The sequence below is a fragment of the Sceloporus occidentalis genome, unplaced genomic scaffold (genome assembly GCF_023333645.1).
Source record: "Sceloporus occidentalis isolate IW3139 unplaced genomic scaffold, rSceOcc1.0.p SCAF_11, whole genome shotgun sequence".
Classification (NCBI taxonomy): Eukaryota; Metazoa; Chordata; class Lepidosauria; order Squamata; family Phrynosomatidae; genus Sceloporus; species Sceloporus occidentalis.
This window is the reverse complement of record NW_028316991.1, coordinates 12965083-12987402: the sequence shown is the minus strand read 5'-3', so window position 1 is coordinate 12987402 and position 22320 is coordinate 12965083. Positions and strand designations below refer to the sequence as shown.

At 40.1% G+C, this 22320-nt stretch overlaps 2 protein-coding genes across 2 annotated transcripts in view; both read left to right on the top strand.

The window, feature by feature from the left end:
• Window positions 1-1073: 1073 nt before the first annotated feature.
• LOC149305592 (F-box only protein 43-like) lies at window positions 1074-6323 on the top strand. Its single transcript, XM_089477587.1, has 4 exons — window positions 1074-2452; window positions 3067-3169; window positions 5636-5815; window positions 6075-6323. Exons 1-4 carry the CDS (start codon window positions 1074-1076, stop codon window positions 6321-6323), a joined length of 1911 nt encoding a protein of 636 aa, XP_089333713.1.
• Window positions 6324-11796: 5473 nt separating this feature from the next.
• Window positions 11797-22320, top strand: part of LOC149305591 (regulator of G protein signaling 22-like) — a 34343-nt gene continuing 23819 nt past the window's right edge. The window contains exons 1-9 of the mRNA XM_089477586.1: window positions 11797-11821; window positions 13262-13290; window positions 14794-14856; window positions 15819-16031; window positions 16979-17064; window positions 18335-18500; window positions 19181-19325; window positions 20105-20748; window positions 21445-21606. Coding sequence (XP_089333712.1) covers window positions 11797-11821; window positions 13262-13290; window positions 14794-14856; window positions 15819-16031; window positions 16979-17064; window positions 18335-18500; window positions 19181-19325; window positions 20105-20748; window positions 21445-21606 — 1533 coding nt within the window. The remainder of the gene's footprint in view (window positions 11822-13261; window positions 13291-14793; window positions 14857-15818; window positions 16032-16978; window positions 17065-18334; window positions 18501-19180; window positions 19326-20104; window positions 20749-21444; window positions 21607-22320) is intronic.

Sequence of the window (22320 nt, the reverse complement as noted above, 5' to 3'; positions counted from 1 at the left end):
AATTTCCTAAGAACGTTTGCCTGTTTCCGTGTTCGTTTTGGGCGAATATTCGTATAGGTTCTTCGTATTCGTTTTTCTGCTGGTTTCTAGCCTTTCTTAAGTCCTCTGTAGTATAGCAGAGGTTAATACGGGATTTTAAGGTCTGTAAGAGCGACTTTATTGGTTGCTGGCAAGGGGCTCGCCTGGCATCAACCAATAAAGAGAAGCTGCCTTTTTCCATTCATTCTTTAGCCTGGGAGGAATGGGGATTTTTAGAGCAACTTGGCCTGGGAAGACCAATGGCTTTGGCACAAGGATTTTCAGGGCAGCTGCTCTTCATTGGTTGATGTTAAACAAGTCCCCTGCCGGCAACCAATAAGAGTCGCTCTTACGGACCGTTTTTAAATCCTGGCGGGATCCTATGAATTCCTGTATTAACCCCCGCTATACCCCAGAAGACTTAATATAGGCTAGAGGTAGTGACTTGTATGGAGGAAGGGACCAGGGAGATTAGCTAGGAGATATTAAGGGATTTTTTCTTAACCAATAGGCTAGCCTAGTGTGTGTGTACATGTATGTATGTGTGTATATATTACACACAAAGATTCCTTGTGTACATTTATCCGCTGCCATATTTGTTCGGTTTGAACAACAAAAATGCAACATTTGTGTTAGTTTTCATGTTCTCCCGAATACGAATGCACAAGTCTTCCTGTAGCATCTGCGCGGGACAGCCTGTGGGTCTGTACCTGGGAATCAGGCTGCAGGTTCAGGGAATTGGCTGGGGATGCCTATGAAATCCTGACACTGTATTAAACTGATTTCTAGATTTTTAGTATGTATGTATGTGTGTGTGTGTGTGTGTGTGTGTGTGTGTATGAGTGCGGCATGCAAATATAAATGTGGAATGACTGGATTTTTTTTTTTTTTTTTTGTTAGTAGTCAAGTTAGACAGATTGTGTGAATAAAAATGCACTTAATGCTGCTTGTTTATTTTCTAGGCTTACAATAGGAAGAAACAGGACATGGCATCAAACAGGGCAACCTTGGAATGCCTTCCTAGGAATATAACCAGGAGAATAAACGAAGGGAAGATGCAGCGTGGCTATGCAGACACTTCCTGTGTATCCCAGGACAGTGGATATGACTCTTTAAAGTCTTTCAGCCCTCATTGTGGTGAACGCAGCAGTAAGTCTCCGGGAAAAACAAGTCTGACACGCGAATGTGAGAACTCTGAGAATATAGACCCTACTCTGGTACTCTCTCCGATCAGCGGGGAGAGAGCATGGGAGCCAAAACAGATGACTTCAGGAATTTATGAAACTCCACGAGTTATTAAGAGAGACTTTTCCCTGCGCAGGAGACTTCTTCTTTCTAAAGCTACATCTGGTGGTAACTTAGATTTTGATGCTTTGGACTGTTCAGCAAAGAGTTCTGAAAGGAAGAAATCTCTTCAGCGGTGTCCTACCTTTGAAGACCATGTTTCAAAGGCTTTTAGTCACTCTCCAAGAGATCCTACATACAAACCAATCGCAACAAGCACTTTAAAAGCCGACGCTGAATCAGGAACTTCATGCAAAAAGTGGAGGCTGTCATTTGCTCAGCAGAGGACATCGACCTTCGATGATTCTAAATGTGACGGTGTTCCTTTCCCAGAAGTAGAAAACCTATCTCCGGTCCAACATTCTTCAGACCGTGTGACTGACAATAGCATTCTGAGCATTAATGAAGAAAACCTTACTGAATTACCCGAAACTCCAATTTGTAACCTAATTTCTAGGGCAAAAGAAGAATTTCAGACTCCTATTAGCAGTCTTGTTGCAAAGTTTAACTTTGATTTATGTACGCCTACTGACCCTGTAGCAGTTGACCTTGATTCTTCTGCGGCAGAGGACAGCGCGTTTCACTCTCTCAGCTTTGATAAATCACAAGACTCTTTAACCGATCATGAGGGCTCTTTCCAAGAGTTGATTAAAAAACAAAAGGAGACCCCAAAGGCAGTTCAGAATAAAAATCGTCTAAGGAAACTAGAGCGATGTAAAAGATTATCTACACTTAGAGAGAGGGGCTCACAGTCAGAAGTGGAAGAAGAATGGGCTGAAACACAACTCTTGAGTTTCGAATACAAGTCAAAAGTGGCAAGAGAGTCTGTTGATGAAGAAGTTGAATCCAGCCTTGATGATTGCAGGGAGGGCTCTCTTCTAAAGATTGAAGATTTGACAGGGACACCTGCCTTGCGTATAGTCCGTGAGATGTTTGTCCGAAGCAGCCATAAACGGAAACCACATGCATCGGTGCAAGATATCTTGGGAAGCCTGGATAGTTCTGAGCTGTCAGATGATTCCCTTACAAGACTGATCGGCAGGAAAATGGGCTTAGAAAACTTAGATATTTTAGCAGAATTGAAATACAGAAATTTGAAGCATGTAATTGCTTGTATATTTGACTCTTTAAATGTCGAAAGTCTATGCAGGTAAGAAAAAGTTAAATGAGCAAGTACCAGATAGCTTGAGCAGCAATTTGGGAAAGTGTATTGTCCTAAGCCATTTCTTGGGCACTCTGTCTATTATGCAGAAAAACTTTCTTTTCTATTAGAGGTTTTTTTTATGCCAATGGCATAGCCAGTGTGAGAAAATAGGAGCTTGTGGATCTTCAGCTGGATATATGATTATTTTATATAAATTTGGTTCAACTTCAAGTCCACTCAGGTTTGCAATTTTGGTAATCCGGCATGTGATGCCTATGGCAGAAAAGGCTTATTGTTGCCATTGCACCAACACCCCCCTGCTATATTGAGCTTTATTAAGAAGAAATTCAATGAGATTGGTCGATATATAAGCCTGTCTTTCCTGTGAGAGTTTCCATGTAAGATGGTATAAAACTGAGGATGTGAGGTATAAATTGGTAATTCTTTTTATGCATATCGTTAAGTAAATTTTGTTGCTGGCAATTTCCTAGCAAAGTCTAAATGGCTACTCCAAAATAGTTAAACTTCTCAAAACGATACCGTGATGTATATTATTGGTTAATTCCAGCGTAATTAGACTTTTTAAGACTTTTTTAACTGAAAATCGTCTACTTTTACAGCATTTGGAAAGTCAGCAAAGAGTGGCGTGAAATGGTAGTTCAAGACAAAAGTGCGTATCAGAGAAGAAAGGTATTCCTGAAAAAGCAGAGAGCTGAAGCACAGGTAACGTTCTACGAACCAGTTTCCCCCCAACGTCATACTATTTAGTGATGTCGCTTAACCCCTTCGTGACAAAGGCTGATTTTACTTTTTGTACCCTTCGTGACAATGGCCGTTTTAACATTTCTGCGCTGCTCGTGTTTAGCTGTAATTTTCTTCTTTCCCGTTTACTGAACCCACACACATTAGATATTGTTTTTTTCAGGACAAGAAGGGCTTTCTTTAGATGACATTGTTTTGATTGTATCATATTATTTACTATTAAAAAAAGTATAAAATATGGTGAAAAATTTTGAAACTTTTAGTTGAAAAATCTTTTACTCATCTATAAAAGGTAATGAAAAAACCTGCTAAATAGATTCTACTATTTGTCCTGAGTTTAGAAATACCCAATGTTTTTATGTTTTTTTGCTTTTTTCTACACATTATGGGGCAAAAAGTACAGGTAGCGTTTTGCTATTTCAAAGCCATTTTTTCCAAATCTGGTAATTCTTCCCCCCATGTGCCATTTCGGGTATCTTTGAAGCCGGCCAATGCAATTTACCCCATCAAGTCATATATTTTTGAAAACTAGACAGCCCAGGGTATTCCAAGTGCTAGTATTTTATCCCTTTCCAAGCACTAATTCTACCATCAGCCTTTGTCAAACTTTATGGTAATAATTTTTTTTGCATTTGTTTTTTCACACACATTTTACTTTAGGTATGAATAAACAGGTTCTGGTATATGTCACTATCATAAAACACCCCAATATGTGTTTAGCAACATCTCCTGAGTACAGCGATACCTCACATGAATGATTTTGCCTGGCTGTTTGGGGGCAAAAGGGCCACATTTGGGGCATGCGCATTTTTCAATGTTGAACTTTGGCATTTGGGGATCCACTGCCCATGCCCTATTTGGTACATCTTTGAGCCGGGCCATTTCAGTGTGCCCAATAAAGCCATATATTTTTGAAAACTAGACACCCCAGGGTATTTCAAATGCTAGTATTTTAACTCTTTCTATGCACCATATCTACCACCAGCCTTTGTCAAACTTTGTGGTACTCATTTTTTTGCATTTGTTTTTCCACACACATTTTACTTTAGGTATGAATTAAAAGGTTCTGGTATTTGTCACTATCACAAAACACCCCAATATGTGTTCAGCAACATCTCCTGAGTACAGCGATACCCCACATGAATGATTTTGCCTGGCTGTTTGGGGGCAAAAGGGCCACATTTGGGACATGCACATTTTTCAATGTTGAACTTTGGCATTTGGGGATCCACTGCCCATGCCCTATTTGGTACATCTTTGAGCCGGGCCATTTCAGTGTGGCCAATAAAGCCATATATTTTTGAAAACTAGAAACCCCAGGGTATTTTAAATGCTGGTATTTTAACTCTTTGCATTCACACATTTTACCACCAGAATTTTTTCAAAGCTTGCAGTAGTATTTTTTTGTGTGTATTTTTCCCCCACACGCCTACTTTATGTATGAATTTACAGCTCCTGGTTTATGCCGCTGTCACATGACACCCCAATATGTGTTTAGCAACATCTCCTGAGCGCAGTGATACCCCACATGCATGGGTTATATATATATTTTTTATATATTTTTTTTTTTTTTGCCTTTTTTTTTAAAACAAATGTAAATTTTTTTTCAACTTGAAGGTTCCCCTGATAGTGACATCAGTGGGAAATTATTTTTACATTTTACTGTTTTTTTTACAATTTTTTTCTAATTATTATTAATTTTTATTTTTTCATTTATTTTTACTAATCACACTGATTAGAAAGCTGGGCTCCATTGACTTGCATGGTTGAATGCAGTACCTGTATTCAACCTGCAGGTGGAGCCAGAGTTCTCTAGAGGGTCAGGAGACCGTCTAGCGAACTTTTTCACCTTTATTGTTTTTTTTCCCGGGCCGCCGAAGATCGCCGGCAGCTGCGGCTGTGACCGCTCTCCGGAGCGGTCACAGTCCCTCCAAAGGTAAGTGTTTGGTGTCGCTGGATGCCTCCTGATCGAGGCATTCCAGCAACACCATTTAAGTTTAGGAGGTGATCGTTGATCGCCTCCTAAACGCTTTTAAAACGGGCGTCCGCTGCCATACAATGTATGGCGGTTGTTGACGCCCCGGGGAGGGGCCAGACATGGTCCCTGGTGCCGATCGTGGCGTTGCTGAATGCCTCGAGGTCGAGGCATTACAGCAACGCCGTTTGGGTGCAGAAAGCGAACGTAGATCGCTTTCTGCACCCGTTTAAAGGCGTGCCGGTTCTGGCACGTCATTTCTCATAATCGACTTGTTTTTCCGTGCCGTGCCAGAACCGGCAATTGTCATTAAGGGGTTAATCTGTTTACACTACTGTACGATCTCTTTACTTTATTTATCACTGGACCGGGGGGCTTATTACACACAAGTACAGAATCTATCGCATTTATGGCAGATTTATACAGATTTTTTTTTTTTTATTCCACTGTAGGATGGGCGATCACTGTCTTCAGAAGATGCTGCAACCAGATTAAACCTTTTAAGTCGCTCTGCGTTGAAATGTGTTCAGGCACAGGCAAGGTCTTCTTTTCAGACGCCAAACTCTACTTTCACTCCAAAAGACACAAATGACATCGCTCATTCATCTAGAAAACAGCAAGAGTATGTTAAGGTTTGTATAGTTTAAAAAAAAAAAAATATTATATTTTCCTACCGAGCTCATATTAATAAAAAAAAAACAAAAAACTAGCACTGATCTTTCATAGTAGGCTTGTAATTGGAATATAGAGGATTTCTCTTTAAAACGGACATGTCTCTAGCGTTGCTACCATAATAAATGCTCATCGTGGGTCCAAATGAATGAAGCGCCAATTAGGTTTTATTTCTTTGTAAATAAAGTGGTATGCAATGCTCTGTCCCTTGATCTGCAGGTAGCCAAAACGCTCTTTACAGATGAAGCATTAAAGCCTTGCCCACGATGTCAGTACCCTGCAAAATACCAGCCGCTGAAGAAGCAAGGCACGTGCAGTAGGAAAGACTGTGGGTTTAACTTCTGCGGTCTGTGTCTGTGTGCTTTTCATGGCTCAAAAGAATGTGCTGGTGGTTCTGCAAAGAGAATACACAAAAAGGATGCACCTCCTGGTAGTGCCCAGAGTAAGCGGAACCTCAGAAGACTCTGACTTCTCATCTTGGGACCCTTGTTTTTATCCGTGTCTTGGAGGACAATGGTGGCGTACACATCTGACTGACTATATATTTTTTAATTTATAATGTAAAGGACTGCAATGCATTCAGCTAGACGCACTGCTGCAGATCGGGGGCAAATAACACAATTAATGCATTTCATGTATAGCACTTGTTACTGCTTTCTCGCATCTGGGTGTTTTTAGCTCTGTATATTGTATTAGCATATTTAAATGATCTCTCGTTTATTTTGTGTACATACATTAACTTGCAAATATTCTGTAACTTGTTTTTAATGTCTTGTTTTTTTATATAATTTTATTGGTATATTTTTAATAAATATTTTAGCAGATCTCTTCTATTCTGTTAATTGTTCAATAGTCTGTGTGTGTATATAATATGGAGACAATTAAACATGGATGTGTATTTCGATTTATTAGATATACCCTCTGTCTCTGTAGAGCATGTCCTAACATTCAACCCTTTTTTCCCTAAAGTGGTGGTAAAGTGTGTGTGTGTTTTCAGTTTAAGAAAATAATGAAATGCTATTTCTATTACGATTTACACAATGATTTCCTACAGGACGTTCCTCCTCTGTTGCTCATTGCAGAACGGGTCACCACAGGAATGATGTCTCCATAAAACATTGGCGCTCAGTAGATTAATGTACAAAATAAGTCTACACACACACACTTTCTGTCATTAGACAGTCATGAGGTAGGTTAGTTTTACCCAACTGATGCGTTGTTGCAATAGTAATTCTTTTACCAGCTTATTTTATAATTTTCAAGTTTAATTTTTAAAAGGTATGTTCCCCTCTTCGGTGAGCTGTCAAGTGGGGTGTGGTACCCAACAGTCGTTCTGGTTCCAGTTTACTCAGTTGTCCAGCTAGGGATTTTTTTTTATTTTTTTTTTTTAATTGTATCCATTTTATTTTTTGTTCATTTTATGTTCTAAAAGTTTTGAATTTTTAATGGCACTTTGATGCTACATGCTCCTTGAAGCTGGGTTAAGCACCATGCTTGGAATGCCTGAATCAGGATGTGATCAATTACTTTTTAGCCAGCAGGCAATTTTGCAGAGTCATTTTGCCTGTCATATTGCTCTTGGCAGGATTACTGTACTGGGGTCTCAGGGTTTAGGTGAAACTTGTTTGTTTTGTTTTCTTGTCTAAGGGCTACTATTCCTGGGCCAGGGCAGTGACTTGCTCCCACAAGATCACCAAGCATCTCCTTTCTACCCCACATTGTTGAAGATTTTGTGGAAATTTCAGTCTTCAACAATGATTAAGATTCATCTCCAATCAGGATGGGGGAAGGTTGAGGATTCTGTCTTGGCATATTCAGATCGAACATCATATTTACCTTGTCTCTGTTTTGGCCCTTTGTTCTCGGTATGGGAGGTAAATGCTGAGGGCATCAAGAAGAGTGAGGCTACGACAGGCAGGCCAAATTGAAGATAACCTGTCAGACTGAGGACAGGAAAGATACTTCTTTCAGTTTCCCTGTCTTATCAGCAGAGAGGGGAAGAGCTCCATGTTTGTCATGGATAGCCAGGAAACCGTTTATCAGTAAAAATACCTTTTGTGTCACATTTTTAAAATCTATAAACACCGTTAGCCAGATCTGTTGAGTTCTCAAAAAATTTTTTGATGTAGGAGACCAATATCTGTCACTCAGGATGGGCAGAGCCTATGCCACACATCCTATAAGTTAAACTGAAAACCATATGTGTTGACACTGTGACAGCCCTCGCTTTCAAAGACCCAGTAAAAGACATTTCCTTCTAACGTCTTTTTCCATTTAAATCTTTGCAAATAACCAATCACATCTTCTGCTTATTCCAATATAATGATCCAGCCACTGGAGGGCAGTAAGTAACTGGATTTATATTACTGGAAACATGTTTAATTTTTTAGATTACTTAAAACACATTTATTGTTTTATATAGCACCATCATATTCTGCAACGTACAATGGATGCCCATATTTTCACTGTTAAGGTGGATTTCACTTACTGATAGGGGCTATTGATAGTCCCATTATTGTGACCAAATGCAGTTTAGTGTATATTGATGCCACAATTTGTGTCCAGGTAAAAAAATGGATACTTTCCTTCATATGTTCAGGCACAATAGGGGTTATAAACAAACAATTTGTGTGCAAAGAGCTAAAAATGAACCACTCTGCCAGGTCATTACTTAATCACCGCCATCAGAAGCATTGGAACTCAGTAGAACATCTAGTTCCCTACGTGCAGGGCCGGCCCGACAATGGAGCTGAGTGGGGCAACTGCTCCAGACGGCCCTTTTTTTTTTTTTTTTTTTTTTTTATATAAAAGCGAAAGAGAGAGAAAGGGGCCCCTCTCTCTCTCCTCTGCGGCGAGTATTCCTGTTCAGGGAGACTCGCCACAGAACTGCTGAAAGGTAAGTACAAGGGGGACGGGGGGGACGGAGGGAGAGGAAGGGTAGATAAGGGGGGGGGGCGGCATTTTGCCCTGGGCCGGCCCTGCCTACGTGCATTCCTTTGCTTGTTATTTATAATCCACCTTATGCCGTAAGCACTCATTCCTTCACTTCTTTTAGGATAGCTACATTTATCAATATGCACATACATTTCTACATGTAGAGAAAGAATGAACTAAACTGTATTATAATGCGGTTTAAATCTATACAAATAGGGCTGTGATGTATGCATTCCAGGTAATATTCAATCTACTGATCCCTTTTACTTGCCTACAGATTCCCAGAGGAACAGTATTCTAAAAAAATCTTTTGACTCGCAACCTGAAATTTAGAAGAGCGATGTTTGAAATGCAGGGGTTAAAATGTGTAGTACGTCATGATATAGGATTTAATCCCCAATTCAAACTCATTCTTTAAGATTGTCTGGAGTTTCCTGACATCATACTCCTGAAATAATCAAAAGCAAAATAAAAAGACTGTGAAAACAGAAACATGCATGACATTGTAGAAAGAAGGCATTGGCAGGCATATTCCTGATGGGTTTCGTTCAGCGGGTAATCTGTCAGAGGTGTGTGTACAGCCTCGGCAACTCCATGACTAGCAGAAGGTCCAAGAAGTCTTTTTCAGTTAGGAACCATCTGACTCAAAACATCAGCAAAGTCTAATGGGGAAAATGGGGAAACTGACTCGGACACCCCTTCTGAAACTATGCCGGGAAATGTGATGGTATAAATGACTTTTCCCATTAGAGTTTCTGTGGACTTTATGGACCTTGCCTTGTGCACTAGGGCACAGTCATGCTGGAATAGATAAGGGTATCCTCCAAACGTCCTGCAAAGACAAAATGTCTTGATATGCAGAAGCATTTAGATTTCCCCTCACTGAAATTAAGGCGCGCAAACCCTGATTATAGTAATTACGAGGTGTGTCCTAATACTTTTGTCCATATAATGGTGCACAAAGCAGGGTCCATAAAGACATGGTTGGATGAGCTTGGTTTGGAAGAACTTGGCCGGCCGCACAGAGCCCTGACCTCAACTCCATCCAACACCTATGGGATGAACTGGAACGGAGATTGCGAGCCGGCCTTCTCATCCAACATCAGTGTCTGACCTCACAAAAGCTCTACTGGATGAATGGGCAGAAATTCCCACAGAAACACCCAAAAATCTTGTGGAAAGCCTTCTCAGAAGAGTGGAAGCTGTTATAGAAGGGTTTTGGAATGGGATATCCAACAAACTCATATAGGTGCTTGATATATAAATACAGAGGAAAGGGCAGTGTAGGGGTCCTTTACGCAATCAGAGTGGCATGCGGGCAAAAAATCATCCAAAAGTTAGAGCTGGGGCTGGAAGCAAAGGGGTCAACTACGAAGCACAGAGGGGAATAACACATTTATTTATTGTAATATAAATGCTTAAGCAGGGAGAACAAATAAGTATATTTTCTTTCACCGGACAAAACATTTATTGGAGGGGCCATGCATGATGAAACCCTAAATCTGTATTTCAAAACGCACGCTACAGTGAAGGGATCTGGGTGTGGGGCAATCTCTGGCTCAATTTCCCATCCACCTCTCTTTGTGTGGTGAGCATGCAGCGTGTTCCATCTCCTGGGAAACACGTTAACAAGTGAATGACACATAGAGAATGCGTGTCTGCCTGGGGCAAAGTGTGCAAATCACTCCTCACAAGGACTGCTACAACACTACTAGACCTCCATACGGGGCAACCTGCGTAAAACTCCTGCAAAACATAATATACTATATATATATATACACAGTATATAGGGAATTGGATGGACTTCTTTCTTCATTGTGGGCAGTTGGCTCGGGTTAATGCGAGTGACTACACCCCAAAGAACCAGACGCAGTTTGGCACAGCCTCCCATTGAACGTATTTTTGGTGTAGGACCCAGTTGAGAACCCACAAAACGTCTAAAAAGATTGTTAAAGTTACATTTCCAGGAGCAAACTGATATGGGGTAGATTTAGAGATCACGCAGCTGTTTTGGGTGTTAAAGTGTATATAATGGCCTCTGTATAAATGCAGCCTGGGCCAGTTACTCATGTTGAACTGGACATTCAAGCGATGTCAGTGTTCTGTTTTTTAACGCAACTGTGATGTCAGTGTTCTGTCTTTGAACTGGACATTAAAGTGATATCAGTGTGTTCTTTTTTGGAACTGGATTGTGATGTAAGTGTTCTTTTTTTGAACTGAACTGTGATGTCAGTGTTCTGTTTTTGAACTGGATATTCAAGTGATATCAGTGTGTTCTTTTTCTGAACTGGATTGTGATGTAAGTGTTCTGTTTTTGAACTGAACTGGATTGTGATGTCACTGTTCTGTGTTTGAACTGGACTGTGATGTCAGTGTTCTTTTTTGAACCAGACTGTGATGTCAGTGTATTTTTTTTTTTTTTAACCAGACTGTGATGTCAGTGTTCTTTTTTTAACTGGACTGTGATGTCACTGTTCTGTGTTTGAACTGGACTGTGATGTCAGTGTTCTTTTTTGAACCAGACTGTGATGTCAGTGTATTTTTTATTTTTTTTTAACCAGACTGTGATGTCAGTGTTCTTTTTTTAACTGGACTGTGATGTCACTGTTCAGTGTTTTTTGGGGCAGTGTATGATAAATAATGACGTGCACATTTCTTTCTATGACTCCTAGCCTTTGCTAAGGTCCTGTAATCCTGCAGATCAGCTACATGTGAAAAGCAGTACAGCCGGTTCCAGCCTCACATCACGGGATAAGTCTCACAGCACAGGGACAGCACCTTGGAGAGGGATAACAACAAAGTAGGGAGGAGAGGAAGTCTCACCATTCATGCCACAGAGAGGGACTCCATAGCAACCCTGATTTACACACAGGAAGAGAGCAGGCAGCTCCCACGCAGCACCGAGTGCGTGGATCCCAGCCCCAGTGATCCACCCTGATCCCACCATGAGCCCTAATCACTTCCACTCAGCCCAGTGAGATCCCACGCGGGACCTGTGTCTCTCACCATGAGGCTGAAGACGTTGACAACCGGTAAGAGTGGGCTGTGGTTAGCGTGGGCTGTGGGCGCTCAGCTGCCTGGTATAAGGACAGACACCGGAATCGCCGTGCCAGGAGTTGGGCAACACGTTGTCTAACAAACAGCTACTGCCCCGTTTACTTTATACTCCGGTTTAATACATTTCCTCCCGTAGAAAAGAATAAAGTTTTAATGACCGAGTTATAGACTGTTTTGTTTTTTTTTTAACAGCTGGGCATTTAAATCCACTGTGGGGCAGAGTGGGAAAAAGTATCACAAGCGGACGATCTGGGGATGAGGCAGCTTTTTTATGAATTATTATTATTTTCTTTGCCATTATTATTATTTTATTATATTACAGATGTTATAAAGTTTCATTATTTTCACCAGTAAGTCTGTGAAGAGATTGACAATAATATATGTTTGATTTTAACGCTGGTGCTTTCATACTAACCATTCCTGTCATTTCCAGGACTTTTAATTGCACTCATTAGCAAACATATCTCCAAAGTGCCCGGGCATTGTTTGCCCTTTTCCTCCCCAGATGCCCCTTTTTGTGGGAGCTCAGAATATTTAGGGGGGTACCTGTATATAAAATATATTCTTCTATGCGCATCACCCAGTTCATTTAGCACAGGGTCACAAAGTTTCTAATGACAGCCTGCCCCCAAGATACACCTCGAACCAGACTGCCTGAAACATGAACAAAATAACGGCTTCCGAAAAATAGATGCAGTGGCTTCCCACGTGACTCAATGTATCGCAGATATACTCCTCTATTATCTATTGATTTATATGGCGCCACCATATTCCGCAGCGATGCACAGTGGGTAAACAGGACATAAAAAGTAGTGCATAACAATTTTGAGGTACAAAAACAAAAGATAAGGAGGGCTGTGCTCACATAGACGGGCCGTATATATATATATATATATATATATATATATATATATATATATATATATATATATTGTACGCGAGGCATATAAACCCACGGAAAGGAATCAGTTGCCCTTGCCCCACATACTTTAGGGCAATACTTTACATGCACTGGTCGGAAAATTCTCCTACAAAAAATTGCCTGATACGCAACCCTATTGTATACTCCGGAGTTATCGGTGGTGTGCTAACAATAAAACAATATACATGGGACACAATATAAATAAAAGAAGCACAAAGAAAGGATAATCACAAAAGAAATTGCTAAATGTTTCAAAGACAACATTAACGAGTCTTTTGCCTGCGTTTAACCCTTTTGGTGCTGTGAAATGGGTAACTAACCAATTACCTTGCCTGAAACTGTTTATTTAGTTGAGTGACGTAGAATGCACATATTGGTTTGCTCAGTGTATTTTGATCGGGTCCTAGTTATATTGTTTGAAGTCATCAGCCCGGCCCCCCAGTAACATCTCAGACAGTAACTTATCTTAAACGTTCCTCTTTTTCTGTTCTAGAGCCTCCTGATATAACAGAAGATGATTTCGTAAGTATTTACCCTAATACTTGTAAAGTCTACATCATACATTCTAGATATCCAAGGCTGTCAGTGTGCATATGAACCCGATGTGAGGATGGGAACAGATCACGGATCTGCCGTGTATCGGATGTGTTTAGTTCTATCTATGTGTAACGGTCTATTGTGTGTTTAAGTAGACCAGACACTGAGATCGACTCACTAAACGGTGATTTGGGGTCTTTATTGTGAGATGAAAAGATAAACTACCTGATTAAATATGGTGCCCAGAAATCTCTACTCCAGGACAGGAACTACTAGGGGCAAGAGGGGCAGCTACCCCAAGGGGCTACTTGAGGTGTTGGCCGGCAATACCCCTTCATCTCCTTTCAATGCTAGAAGTAGATATGATGTCAATAGCGGGCTGGACCCTATGTATGGCTCTCTGGACTGCTTTAAGTATAATCAGGGCTACTGATTTATTACTCATTTATCTCCCACAATGAAAATGCATTCATTCAAGGGTCCGACAAATCTGGACAAACCGACACATTAGGCAGAGAAGGTCTCGCTCTCAAGCTTAACAATAAGTGACTATATAAGTGTTGTTTCAATAACTGTTTGTGTTGTAGGATATAATGCAAACATTTAAGGTCTGATACAGCTCAGAGAGGCTTTTTTTCCCCTTTTCTTTTCTCCGGTTTATGATGTGTGGATAAGGTGCTTCATTTGTTTTTACTATTGAAGGAGTTGCACAATGTTTGTACAGACGTAGGTATTTCGTGCTGCCGACACATTGCTGGGTGTTAGTTGCTATGTGAGGCTAATGTATATATTTTACTATTAGAGGTTTATCGCCAAACACTCAAAGTAACGCAGTTCGAGTAGCTTGTCATTGATAAGCTAGATGATGTAGTGTTAGAATGTGTATCACTACACGTATAAACATAGTTACCATTATTTCGCTGGGCTGTCATGATAGAATGTGGCAGCAATGTGTGTGGCGGTGTGACCTGGAAAGTTGGATCTTTCTTCACCCACTTTTTAACCATGTATTGGATACCCTAAGCTTGCTTGAACACATGTTGGTAAGAGGGGTGTGAGTCCTGCCACTGGGACATTACAACCAAATATCCGTCATCTCATGAAAACCCCCCCGATCTTCCAATTTGGGACCGCGTGTTAATAACTAGAGTCTGTAAAGACACTTAAAATAGGGAATCGTCATCATCATTATTTTTCATCATCATCGTGCATGGGGAGCTGATTGCAGACGCTTTGGTTTGTTATGAAGCTTCTATTTCCTTGTTGCTTCTAATAGGTTTTTGGGGTTCTAGCAAAAGGGTTCTGGGGGGCAGTTTGAACTCAAACTCATTATTAAACTGTGATTTCAGTCTAACGCATAGGACAATATGGAGCATTAAATACTTAAATATGTATTGCTTAGATAATAATACTTTATTCAAAAATATTGGGCATGGTGGTAATAGCTCCCCTTGAAGTTTCGTTATCTCTTCATTTCTATTGGCACAGGAGGACTTCCTAGCAGCGGACGACTTGCTTGTCGAGTACTTTAATGAATTCTTAAGTCTTCCTGTAAGTATTTCAATATATATTTCAGAATAAATCATCTTTTTTTCATCTATTTCCTTTTGTAACTCTAGCAGTAACCGTGATGAATGCAAAAGTGTTAAGAAACTGCCAGTTCCTGTCCACCAACACCATGTTATATGCATCGAGAGGCCATGTCATATACATCATATTATTTATGATAAATTTATCAGAGGCGTAATAAGTAACAAAACCTATAAAAAAAAATAAGAACAGGGACCTAAGGACTAACCAAGAAAATCAGAACATGACGCATATTCTAAATACAGCATTCATTTATTATTTACATAGGGGGCAACATTTGGATGTGAGGGGGTCATTGTGATGGCAAACAACAAGAAGACCTAGGCAGGAATACAGAGTATCAGCAACATATAAATTTACATAGCAAAAGAATGGACACCAAGCATTACTTCCCTGACCCGCTCCGAGATTTGTTTCACACTAAAAGTGTTTTGCAAATTAGCCATTTGTCCTTCAGTTATATTTTTCCTTTGTAATTGCACAATTGTTTTTTTCTTCATTTGACTCAGGATCTCAACTGGGAGGTAACTCTATAGACCATTGTCAAGCTGTCTGGGGATATTTAGGTTTTTGGCGACTGCATTGGTAGGGATGCCAAGATGCCCAGCATGTTGGCATGGATTATATAAATGAAAACCGGATATGACAACTCCCTTATACCTAAGAGTGATCACCGACTTGGAGCTTTGTATGTTTTAAGATGATTATTGTCTGCATTTAGCCCCGAGACAATACTTAGTGTGGACCCAGGTCCTTCTGAGTAAATGTCATCAATTAAATACGGCCAGGTCACCTGACACAAGGAAATCTGTGGAAAAACCTTTCACTTCGGTCCAAAAATCCTCCTACTTCCTGAAGAGTCTCAAATCAATCCATTCATAGTCGTATTCATGTTGTCTAAACCATCTATAATTGTTTTTCAGACTTTTTTTGACCCAATTAAATTCAATAAAACATATGGAATTTTTGAAGTAATAAGCAATGAGCCGGAACGACTCAACCAGCAAATTAAAAAAATGTTACGTCTGCACGAAGCTTCCAGCCACGTCTACGATGCCAGCAGAAATGTGAAATATCTCATACCAAAGGAAACATCTTTCACTGATCTCAATATAGACAACAATTACAGCGTCATGGTAAGACTTTGTGTTTACTTAGTAAAAACGGAATTTAATAGTTTGCCTTAAAATCTCTTTTTTAATTATTCTTTGTCTTAAAATATTGTAGTTTTTTGTGAATATTGTTTTGTATGCATTTTTATTTTTTTTTCTTATCTTGTCCAGCACATAATTTGTACATTTTGTTGTGGGGCTCATGGCCATAGTGAGATGCAAAATACTATGGAATACAGCGCTACGGAATCTGCTTGCGCTATATAAGTAAATGTAATGTATTGGGTCCAGAAGGGTGAATCTTGTCAATTATTTATTTCTTTTTCATATTTTTAGGCTCATGGAATAATTAGTTATGCTGTTTTGCTCTTTTAAGAGCCTGGACCTAATCTCAGATCACGAAGATGTTTTTAGAAATGTTTTTTTTATATATCTCATATGTAACTGCACAATGACGACACAGCTGTGGTTTGGCTGCAACATACAACATAAGGACATCATTTTTAATGATAAAAATATGTCTTGTATCAGAAAAAACTTTCCATTCGGCAATTTGGAATGGGTGACTGAAAAACAAACCGGTTCCCTTAGACATCAGTTACGATACTTTGTTTTATTCCCAGTTAACTTGGTTTATGTTCTCATTTGGACAGTAATAAAAATACCCCAGAGCCAATGGAAATGTATAGGCTTTTACTGGCCAATCCAAAATCTGAACTGGGCCAACTATTTTTTTTTAACTTAATGCTGACAAATAAGAAGCACATTCACAACACTTTGGTGGCTCTTACGTTTTTTGGGTTGTCCAGTGGAGAATTGGACTGGCCAAACGTTGCCAAAGTGTCTGATTTAGTAATTAAATAAGGTTTAAGTCACAGTAGAAATGTGCTGATCCCTAAATATGACTTTTTGTTTGTACTTCATTATTTAAATGTCTTTTTTTTTATTGATATATCCCAATTATTTTTCAGTGCCTGAGTCGTGAGCAAGGAATTCAGTGGATCAAGAGAGAGAGGCTTCCGGCATTTCTAAAAAGTGATTGCTATTTTGAATACAGGTACTGCAATGAGCAATGGTTTATTGATAGTTAGCAGATGTGCAAACAGACCAAAAATGATTCAGTCAAAATTTTAATTTCGTTTTTGTTCCATTTGTTTTTGGACAATGAACTTAATTTTCTGCCCTTTTGGTTTGGACAACATTTGGGGGGCTTTTGTAATTCAGAATGGCTCTCACACTTTGTTAATGTCTCCTTACCCTCTCCGATGACCACTTTCTTGTCCCTGTCTCCCATTTTTGCAGCTCCGCTTCTTCTTTTCCTTCTTTCGTCATCTGCTTCTACCCGATATTTGCTCCATTAACCAGTCCTCAAGGAGTGCTTCCCTGTGGTGCGAGCCATGGCCATAGCTGAAGGCCAGAAAAATGCAGACAAATTTACAGAGGCCTGGTAGACGGAGAAAATATCAGGGAGAACCGGACGAGGAAAGAAGAGACAAGACAAGACACTGAGAGAGTGTGAGTGAGCGTGTGAGAGCAACAAAATGCAAAGGAAAATTCAGAGCTCTCTGTTTTGTTGTCATTGGTTAGTTGGGGGTCCCTTCTAGTTTTCGAACATTCATACGAATTAACGAAATTGCCAATTTTCGTTAAAATTGTAATTTATACAAATCCAAATACACAAATGTAATAAGAGGTGTAACCAATTCTTTGATTGACAGGTGTGTGACTAAGGAGAAAAATGCTTAGTACAAAGTGGTTATAGTGACAATTTCTGTGCCGGTACGGACCTTGTCGGTGTTTTGTCTTGTTTCCCACACATACTTCATCTATACACAGCGACTGTAAAAATGCTACGCTTTGACCCATAAAACCATAGCTGGTTCTATCACTGCCTGTATCTGGGCATGTAGTTGGGCTCTTGAGAATGAGGAAAGGCGTGTAGAGAGTAGTTTTACGAGGTTAATAGTACAAAGATCTTTGGGATGGAGGAATGGCTTTTTAATTGTACATCAGACCCATAAAAAGCGAGAGTAACCAAGGATACTGAAAGGATTCCATTGTCCAGAAAACTAAAGTGTAAGCGGTATAAAGTGTAAGCGGTATAAAGTGTAAGCGGTATAAAGTGTAAGCGGTATAAAGTGTAAGCGGTATAAAGTGTAAGCGGTATATCGTAACTAGAAGGTGGGCTTCACAAGATTCTGCTTTGTTTTGCTTATTATAGAATGGGAACATGAACCAAAATTCCATTAGTACTTTGAGTTCTAGTTGGGTGCGCGTTTAATCTATTTATTTTATTATTGAACAATATATTATACTGATCTCTACAGACTTGCCAAACTGATGTCGCAGGTAAAAGTGAAAAACATAGGTATGAAAGTCTATATTGACCCAAGTTACGTGCCTTGGAAACACAAGAAAGAAAAGAGCCCAACACCATCTCTGGAGACAGAAGACCAGGAAATCATGCGGAAGTTCTTTGTCACACTCGGTCAGGTATAAATCTAGATGTTATACCATTATACGTTGTACCCAGGCCTATGAAGTAAGTGGCGGAGCTGTGGTTAGTGTCCTTGAGGAGATGATGTTTGCTTCAGTGATCACAAGTGCGCCTCCATGCGCGCGGCGGTCATATGGGAAAGGGAGTTCGCTGATAGTCTGCGCATCGGGAGCCGGCATCGCTGCATTCTCTTGCTGCTCCTGTGTCAGCGTTGGCACCACAGAAGGGATCCCAATGTATACCAGACGAAACCATTTTGAATGTTTCTTTGTCCCCACGCCTTCCAACTCGGTGTGGTCAGGAACGTAGGGCTGTAGCGTCTCGCTTTTTGATCGTTGTGAGGTCAGCAGTCAGGGAGTTCAGTGAGAGAAACAAAGTTTGTCTCCCTTATAAAGAAAAAGAACATGAATAAACAATTACATTCTAACATAATAAATACTATTACTGCTAATCTATATCTGTATTTAAGATAAATACACACTAAATGTGTTAGGGGGCTTGCAGTGTAGCAAAACACGACAATTCTACTTTTCTACTAATCTCCAAGTACTTTTAATCACATACTACACAAAAAGTCTGTTTTCTAAGTACAGGGAATGCTTTAGAGATGGACTTTGCTTCTTAAGTGTTTGCGTTTGATCCAAAATGTGGTAAATTTACAACTATTATCTCCCAGGCATCGTTTACCCAGACAAAGGATTGGTTTACTGTGGCCAAACAAAGCGAACAAACTGCTGTCACAAACTCATTCGCTCGCCCCATAGCCTGGGGGTCTCCAAGGAGCAGCTCTGCATTGTTCACCACGAGTAATGGTAGTGAAGGTGAGTGAGAAATTCTCATTACTTGTATACATTTCATTCCGGGATCAGAAATCTTGGGACAGAATGCAAGTTTTCTGTAAGGAGTGAGATTAGCACTTTCCCCCCAAATTTTGGGGACCCCCTGATCCCTCCAAAATAGCAACAGACATAGCAATACACATAGTCTTCTGCTATTATTGGAAACTGCCCATGTTACACTTAGTTATTAAGGCTAAATATGTTTCAGGTTAAAGAAGAGTATATATTATGAAATGTTTTGCGTTTCTGTTATGCGTAGGTATAGGTCAAATTTAACGGACCGTAAGATTTACCACAAATATCATTATTCTGGAACCTTGTGATAGAACATGGAGACTAGAACTGCTATTTTGTGCGTGAATTAAGTAGAGGTAGTGGGAACATAACCACCCAAAGGCTTCCTTAATGCTGCTAGTCTTGCCGGTTTCAATGCCCCAATGTCTGGATTTATGGCTATTATCACTGTGATGTCTGATGCCCGTTTAAGGAACAAACCAAATAACTCCATCATCTTTTGTTGCTTGGTTACCATCTTTTAAGGTCTAGTCATGTAAGCTATAAAGTCTAGTTCTAATGGTAAAATGGAGCCTGGTTTTATAGTATACAGGTGGTTGAGCAGTCTAGAGGGATGAGGAATAACTAGATGCATTCGTTGTAGACTAGATAGTAATGTAAGGAGCATAAGTAAATTGTTTCACTGACATTAGCCTTCTGAAGTTCTGACATTAGCCTTCTGAAGTTCTTCTCTTTATTTGGTACAGATGGCTGTTCCCACGAATGTATGTCTAACCTTCATAACACATTCCTGCGCAAAACCCGTGGGCCTTTAACACCAGAGAGGAGCTACTACAGAACCAGAGATGAGGATGAATATTCTGTGTCTATCGCACCCTCCCAAAGCTCTACACCCATTAGACTGTATGTTGAACCTAAATGGAAGAAGGGAAATGAATCTGAGGCTGAGCCGAAAGAGAAAACAAGTGTTTTGGAAGACATCAAAACCAAAAAAGTTCCAGTTTTTCAGACGCTGGAAGAGTTTGCTGATTTATATGTCGGCTGCGTTGTGAAATCTGTAGTCTCTAAGCTGACTGGACACATCGCTAAGGACATCGCTGAAAAACTTGATATCTATACTTTGGATCACGTGTCAATCTTGGACTTGGAGAGTACAGATTCACCTTCCATTAGTTCTAGAAGCTCACAACTGAGCATCGAAGAAGAGATTGCCGGGTCTGAATGTGAGGAAGGACACACTCCAGTTTCCCAAAGTCACAAAGGAGAAGTCGCTCACATCAGAACCAGAGGCGAGTTCGAAAAATTTAAATCGTTTCTGAAAGGAACATCAGGAGAGAAGTTGCGGTGGCTGTGGATGGACATTGAAAGGCTGAAAACGATTCCGGATGCAGCAAGACAACAGAGGTATTTTACTCCAAAATCTAAGCCCCTTATGTTAAGAATAGAAGAAAGATGCAAGATGAAAGATATCTGACCATGACTATAAAGAGCAGGATGGGTCACCAGTTCATAGGAAGGGCATTATTCAGCTGTAGATATGTAGAAAACAACATAAATGGGGAAAGGCCTTGAAGGGTTCTGTTATGACAACAGCAGCGGCAATGGGATCTAATCTCACGGGTATTCATGGAGAGTCCAAATATCTCTCAGGGTCTTGTGATAAATAGAATTACCAAGCTAGCGTGCAGGCATATGATTTTTTTTGTGCAGTAAAGTCAATAAAGACGTTGAATCCACCTCCAAATGATGTTATTTTGGCAGGTACTGGATAGCAGTTGTGTTTATCACAGACGATGCATTGAGGAAGATTTTCTTAGCTCTTTCAAATATTTAATTATGTTTCTTTTAGCTTTATTACAACATAGCTTTATGTGTTTCGAATTGACATTTTTTTCCATATTGCATCTACTGTTAATAATCCCATAATATAATAATAATAATATTCCCAGGCCATATGTGTGTTTTTATTATTTCACCCCATCCCAATTTTCAGTACCCTTCCCATTATCTCATCCCATACATTGCATGTCATTATTCTTCTTACTTACAAATATGCTCTGTCTGCTGTGTAATATTACTGTCCTAGACACCTAAACCAGATGAAAAGGCTGTATCTGGTGACAAGCGGAACTCGCTCTCTTGGTGCCGAAGTGTTGCAGAAACTGGAACTTCTGGAGACAGCCGGGTGGACTGTGAACCATATACTCAGTGTCCAGGCAGAGATAATAAAACCTTTACTCCTGTACTGGTGAGAAAAAGCTTCTTCTATATATACATGTATGTGATGCACACCCCGCCTTTGTATTTGCACTGTATGCACCCCTTTCAGTATCTACTTATTAATTACACTTTGATTCCACCTTTAAAGCAGACACTCCTTTCCACATACATAGCATGTGTGTATTTATTACCCCAATACATAGCATGTGTGTATTTATTACCCCAATACATAGCATGTGTGTATTTATTACCCCAATATCTGCACAGTTCCCCGGATATCCATATACACATGACATGCTATGCCGTACATGCTGGACATACAATGCATCCTTTTTACAACGGTACAGACCCTCCTCTCACAGAGAGGACACAACATAGACCATGCCTCATAGACAAAGACCTCCGCAGTGTAAATGGGCCGTTACAAGGATCTTCCCGAATGGCCCATTGAGCCGAAGCCCACCAGGGAGTCCAATCCCCCAATAGGACAACCTGCCCAAAAAATATGGCACAGGGACTTGCCTCTTTAGCCCTAGTTGGACTAGGTATTAACCTTTGCGTACATTATTACACAATCATAACGTCTGTATGTCATATACATCCCTTATACATCCATTATGCAGTCATTATAGCGCTACCTATAACTGTACGTAAGGTGTTAATCACTGCTCTTATAATACTTTTCACACACCTATTTTGTGATTGATAACTCACTACACATTCACATTTCTACCATATACTT

Coding starts and splice junctions, on each gene's coding strand:
- LOC149305592 (XM_089477587.1), top strand. CDS start 1,074: ATGCAGCGTGGCTATGCAGACACTTCCTGTGTATCCCAGGACAGTGGA. Junction 2,453..3,066: donor AATGTCGAAAGTCTATGCAG/GTAAGAAAAAGT, acceptor CTACTTTTACAG/CATTTGGAAAGTCAGCAAAG. Junction 3,170..5,635: donor AGCAGAGAGCTGAAGCACAG/GTAACGTTCTAC, acceptor ATTCCACTGTAG/GATGGGCGATCACTGTCTTC.